Source organism: Manacus vitellinus, unplaced genomic scaffold (genome assembly GCF_001715985.3).
Source record: "Manacus vitellinus isolate BGI_N305 unplaced genomic scaffold, ASM171598v3 scaffold_27_pilon, whole genome shotgun sequence".
NCBI classification, from domain to species: Eukaryota; Metazoa; Chordata; class Aves; order Passeriformes; family Pipridae; genus Manacus; species Manacus vitellinus.
The window spans coordinates 1,405,924-1,412,277 of record NW_021940039.1 but is presented as its reverse complement, the minus strand read 5'-3'; the positions used below and the strand labels follow the sequence as shown (position 1 = coordinate 1,412,277).

At 42.6% G+C, this 6,354-nt stretch overlaps 1 protein-coding gene across 3 annotated transcripts in view; it reads right to left on the bottom strand.

Annotated features, from left to right (window-relative positions):
• The window catches only part of DENND1A (DENN domain containing 1A), a 150,732-nt gene that overhangs the window by 48,005 nt on the left and 96,373 nt on the right, over nucleotides 1–6,354 (bottom strand). For all 3 annotated transcript variants that reach the window (XM_025895264.2, XM_025895265.2, XM_018074333.3), the window contains exon 13: nucleotides 5,327–5,452. In XM_025895264.2, the coding sequence (XP_025751049.1) occupies nucleotides 5,327–5,452 (126 nt within the window). The remainder of the gene's footprint in view (nucleotides 1–5,326; nucleotides 5,453–6,354) is intronic.

Below are 6,354 nucleotides of genomic sequence, written 5' to 3'. Positions count from 1 at the left end.
CCTGCCTGTCAGCACCAGCAGGCAAACCCTGCTGATCTCAGGGCAGGCAAACCCTGCTGATCTCAGGGCAGGCCGGGCTGTGCCAGCACCCACATCAGTGCCAAGGGACTTCATGTTGCAGCTGCTGCTGCCGCCAGTGCACGACAAGGTGCAGAGCTCCCCATCCCTGACTCCGGGCAATGTTCCTCCACCCAAGCACAAAACCGTTCCCATGATGGATTTGGGGGAGGTGTTTCCTTTTCTTTGTTTTGTTTAGGGTTCTGTTGGATTTTTACTGTAATACATATGATGGCCAGGGAAGTCTGACTGCACCTTTCATGGCAGAAATGCTCCATTCAGCAGAGGGTCACATTTACTTTCTCAAATATTACTTTTCTTTACCTTTCCTTCAGAACCTTGGGTTCCTCCCTCCCCTCAGCGTGGCACACAGAATTAGATAACACAGGATCTTATAACAGTTTGGAAATTACAAAACAATTCTATTTACTACATACCAGACTGCTCGAAGAGATTAAAGAGAGTGTCTTTTCAGTTTCATTAACATATGTATATCTCAACAGACTTAGACGTAGAATAATAAATGCATTTTGAAGAACAGTAAATGCTTGTTAGAAAAAGAGCATTTTTAAGGTTTAAAACAGCAAAAGCAGAAACTTGTCTATAGCGACAATAAGGCTTAGAGAGGAAACAGCAAGAGGATTGAAATGAAAACAAACAGCACACAGAAAACAAACAAAACTGTCTTTCCCCACTAAATCTTTTCCAACCAGTGACTGAGAATTCGGGTTAGTATGGCTTCTAGAGCACTTCCCATAGATGGGAAAACATAACAATAGTTACAGGTGGCTTCTAAGGGAGGTTGTCAAAAACTTGGGTCTTCAAAATTCCACGAAACACAGAATTGTCGGAGTAGAAAATACACCTCACGTTTCAGTTCCAGAATATACAGAAATTCATTTTATCTCCGTTTTTATCACAGAAACATCAGGTTTTACACACTGTCAGTGCCACTCTCATTGTCTACTCCAATCTGTTAGTAAAGTCATCAGGATGAGACTTAGAAATGACTGTCATTTAGGCACTCCTAGACTGTCTCATGGATTTGAGAGCTCACACCACCTGAACAGGAAAATAGTAAAGATGGATGGGAGAAAACTCCTACTGCTCTACATCAGCACTGACTTTAAAAGGAACACAACAAAACTGCAAGCAAAACAAGAAGTTCCATTTAATAAGCTTCTGCTCGCTGTTTCCCCAACAGCTCGGGGTTAATTTTGACAGCTCTGTGCACAAGTCAGTTAAGCATTAGGGATCACCTTCCTCATATTTGCCATAGGTGGACAAACACTCCTGAAGCTCTGACCTATTGACACAGCTCTGGTGACAGGGAAGAATCTACAGTGTATGCCTTTAAAATATACATGCAGGGAAAAAAAGCTATGCAGAAGATGGTTATGGAGAGGAAGGGGCTGGGATGTGGCAATTACTGGGAGTTGGAAACAACTATTTACTCTTCCACTGAATAACTTAAAAAAATAATTCACCATGGCAACAATCATACTTCATAGTAGATAAAGCACTGAATGCTACAAAGCCTTTGCAAAATGAATTATGCACCAGTGTGTAGCATGCACTTTCTTTATGTTACTGCACACATATTCCAACAAAATGTCCTTTTAGACTCATCTGGCATTTGCTTTTTCACTGCACCAAATACCATCTACTTTTCTGACTTCTGTCCCACTCTGATCTCATGGATCTGGAATTGTTGAAGGACTTTATTGTGTTCCATTCAAGAGACTGATATAAAATAATTAATGCATTAATTATTTCCTTAGGTTGAATTGAATGTTATATTGAAAAAGAAGAATTATTTCCTCTTATTCGTAATGGCTTCTTCCCCCACCATTGCTCAAACTGCATCATATTCAGAGTAAATTTGTATCAAAGTCACAATTATGACGATTGGTAGTACATTGTCTTCTCTATTTAAAATCCAAAGATAAATTATCAGGCTTTGACAGGACAACAGAAGTTCAGCAGCATAAAGACACACATTCCTAGCTCAGCCAAAGCAGTGTGAGAACTGCAGTCCACAACACATCTGTGAGGTTCAATAAGTACTTTCATACCAAGATCAGCCCTTCACAAATCAGCAAGTAATTCAGCCATGGAGGCACAGGACAAGGGTACAAGTAGAAAAGGCCATCGCCCCTGCCCCTGAGAGTTCCTGTTTGCCCTGAAGAGGATGCATCTAAGGACTGAGGCTGCACCAGCCCCACCGACCCACACCCCACACCCCCTGCTCTGGGTCAGTCCCACCCGGAGCTCACCTTTACTCACAGGTGTGAGGGGTTGTTCCTTCACAAACCCTGGGAAAGAACCCGAATGGAATGTGAGGAACCACTAGGTGTCAGCAGAAGAAAGTGCACGGCCACAGCTCCGAGCCCAAAAGCCGAGCCTGGCTTCCCAACATCACCCACCGGCTCAGGACTGCAAACCCCTTCCCACACAGCCAGCTCTGGGAGGTGACTACTGCGGGAATTCAGGCTTTAGACGATGACAAAAACAGCAAGACAATGGAAATTCGGAAATTTAAGTCATACCCAGGAAGATCATCTGCCTCAATACAGCCCAGAAAACACCCCACTGCTGCCGTGTTTGGCTGTACTTAACAGCACCAGAGGTGTGTGGTGACTGCACTTACATCACACCCAACACATGCTCTGCTGTACTCAGCATCCAGCTTGATGCAGCTACAGAAAACACAGTAGGGAACAGCACTGAATTCTGTCAAGTAAATCTTATTATTAGACTTGCAAATTGTATTACCTGGATATGTTTTTCCACACAATTTCTAATTACCAAAGGCCTCAGAAAGTTGATGACAACAGAAACTTCTCACCAGTGTTCTGGTGTTTATTTCCATTACACAACATTCCACCTCTGTAATAAAAGCCTCTGAACAGAATAAGAGTTCTTACTGTGCTCAGGTATAATAATGTGAATTTAAAGTCTGCTCTGTGACACATTCTGGACCTACACCGAATAATGAAAAATCAATTCACACCATTTATCCCAAAAAGTCAGCTCACACCAGTGAGATGGCCTATGAAATTAAACTGTCTTATGAAAGGAGGAAAAGCTGCTGCTTCTTTGAATTTATTTCCTAATTATCAGTGATATTAAATGAACAGTCAGATTCCTTGAGTTACAGGCCATGAAATGCGAAGAACCACATCATGTTTGGTATTGCTTTTGCCCCATATTTACCCCATGTGAAGGTGACACATGAACGTGAAACACTTGCAAATTTTCTTTATCTAAATCTAATACCAGAAGGTATAATCAGAAGCTAAATTTTTTGATTTACAAAAGGACTTAGGAAAGAAATCCCTGAAAATTTCCACTTCCCGATTACTAAATTGTATTTTATGACATATTTGTGCAGCTATGTTTACAGGTTTTCTTGGATAGAATGATAAGCAAACCAAACCATTTCTTCTACTTCCTCAGGTTAGCTGTCCCTCCAAGTTGCACTTTCTAGGGGTGTGCCACTGACAACTCATTTCAAACGTTCATCTTTAACATTCAGCCTTCAAAATACCAGATGGTATTTCCAGAACAGCAATTTAAATTTTTTATTTTCCTTCATAAATCCCTTAACTAGTTAATCTCACACACACACACACACACACACACATCCAGGCAAAGCATACACCAATATTCCCAGAGTTGCCTGGCAACTGCAGGGAGGAGCAGGGGAGCACAAGGAAGCCTGCGCGGACCGAGGGAGCCGCTCTCTCCCGGCAGGGATAGGGATAAAGGCGGCGCACGGCCAGGGTGCCTCACACGGCCCCGTTCCAAACACCTCCCCATCCCAAACACCTCCCCTCCTTCCACCTGAGACGCTCTGACAGCCCAGCTCTTACACCCGGACACACACACACCCAGACACACACACACACACACACACACACACACACACACACACACACACACACACACACACACACACGAGCCAAGACAATTTATTTTTTCCACACACACCGGTTCCCCCCGTGCTGACCTCAGAAGTCATTTCTGAACCCTGAATATGAATTGTTGAAATGGTGCTTGTTTGATGGTGATAACTGGGCTGTTTAAAATTCAGGCTGAGCTATTTTCTCCTTCCGGCTTTAAAAATAACAAGTAAGACAAACTGTAGGACTGAAGACACTTCAGTAACTGAAACATCCTCAAGAAACACTATGCTTTTGGCCTCCAAATGCTTGAGGTTGAGAAAAGGAGGTATTAAGACAAAAGGCTATTTTGTCCTCTACAGAGATCTTGTTAAGCAGCCACAGGTCTAAACAACAGCAGTTCAAACTGGGCCATGAATTGGGATTTACCAGTGCATTGGACTTGCACATGTGTGTGCTTCCCCTGTTTCAGAGAGAGGAACATAGAATATTCTGGAAATATTCTGGGGATCACTCTGCATTTAGGACATTTCATCCTCCATATTTCTGGGACATATCTCATGAATTACACATGGATGTTTTTCACACTATATTTACCCTGCCTATCAGCAAATGTACACGTTTTAGAAGGACCCCCCTAAGCACACAGTATCAAACCCAGAGTGTCACAAAACATGTGGAAATACATTAATTTGGCAGGACAGGGTTGCATTGAAGATACCTGCAGTAACCCAGGAACAGGTGCCTCACTAGAAGCAATAAAAACCAAGATCAAGCACAAAAAAGTCCTTCCCCCACTCCAATGGCACTAAACAAGAGATCAGCTCTGAACCAGGAGCAAGAGATTGAATTTCCCTAACAGACATTTACTGTCAATAGTTACAACTCCAGACATCCTTCATATTTCTGCAAAAAACACAATTTCTTTACTAATTATGTTCTTAAAATCCATGATTTCACAAATTTGCGTTTCACAGTTAAACATGCATTGTGTAAAAACTTTTATCTTTTACTGCCTTTAAAAATAACACAATGAAGAGATGGGTTTTGCAGGGAGAGGTCAGCTTTGCACTAGCCTCTTTTGATCAATTTATACTTTTTTACCATCTCTTTTCTAACTTGACTGCATTCAAAACCAAACAACACCCATACCTTTCCATAAGCAGGTTTCTCCCCGTGAGAAGGATCATGCTTCTGCAGCTCTTTCATTTTGGAGACTTGAACACTGTTTTCAGTACCAGGCAGCCAAAGAGCCACCATGCTGACCTTAGTAAAAGCAGGTTATGCTACACTTCAAATTGTTAGGTTCTTTCCTCCACCACAGCTGCAGATTTACATCTTATTCCTACTAATTGCCTACTTACAGGTTCAATTTTCAGGGCGTTTCTGTAGCTCCCAAAGAAAGCTGCTTGTGCTTTTAGAAACGCTCTTGCCACACCATCTCCAGTGGTTGTAGAGACTTTCTTCAATCTGTTCTTCAGTGCAGAAACCTGAAATCACACAGCAGGTCTAGATCACTCTCCTATCACAAACAAAGCGTAACACATTGGGGCACAGCTAAATGAAAAACGTGCTAACCACAGCAGCAGCTATGACAAAAGGCGACATTGTGAATTCAGAGTTGAATTTTTCAGTTCTAAAAGCATTACTTTTCAAGCTGTTTTGCCTCTCCAAGATACAATTGGATTCTATTCAGAAACCAATAGGACAATAAAAGCTTCATTGAACCTTCCCTCCTACTTAAAATCCGCTGCTAAGTACTGTTTTAAAGGTAGTCCATGAAGTTCTGTGTCATTTTTTATTAGAATCCATGAAAGAATTACAGATAAATTAGTCAAACATCAGATTAATAAGAGAAACCGCTCTGCATAGCTGGCCCATCCATCACCACCACGGCTAAGATCAAATTCAGGAGGTCTGAAAAAATTTGTTCGCCACAAGTCCAAGTTTTTTTTAAGGCTATATTCCCTTGTAGACTTAATGGAAAATAACCCCGTGAGAGCTGTATTTGAGGCTGGGGGGGTTCCCCCTCCAGCCGCTCTCCCATTGCCCCTCAGCAGCACTCGGGGAGCAAACAAGCACAGCACACTTGTGGGCTCAGACAGGGAGATACAGACCCATGAGGAAAAGGCTCGAATTAGGAAAATTAATTTAATTTATTGCCAATTAATATACAGTCAGATAGCGAGAAACAAAGACAGAAACTTAGACACCTTCCTTCGCTGCCTGTTCCCAGCTCAGCTCCCTGCCCCGATCCCGCCTCCCCTCTGCCCACACCAGTCCCAACAGCTCCTCCCGGACAATCCTTCCCCCTCACACTCTTCCTCACCCTACCAGGGGGTGTTTTGCCTGTTTTCAGATTGTTTTGAAGTGGTTTGTCAAGGGCTGAGCT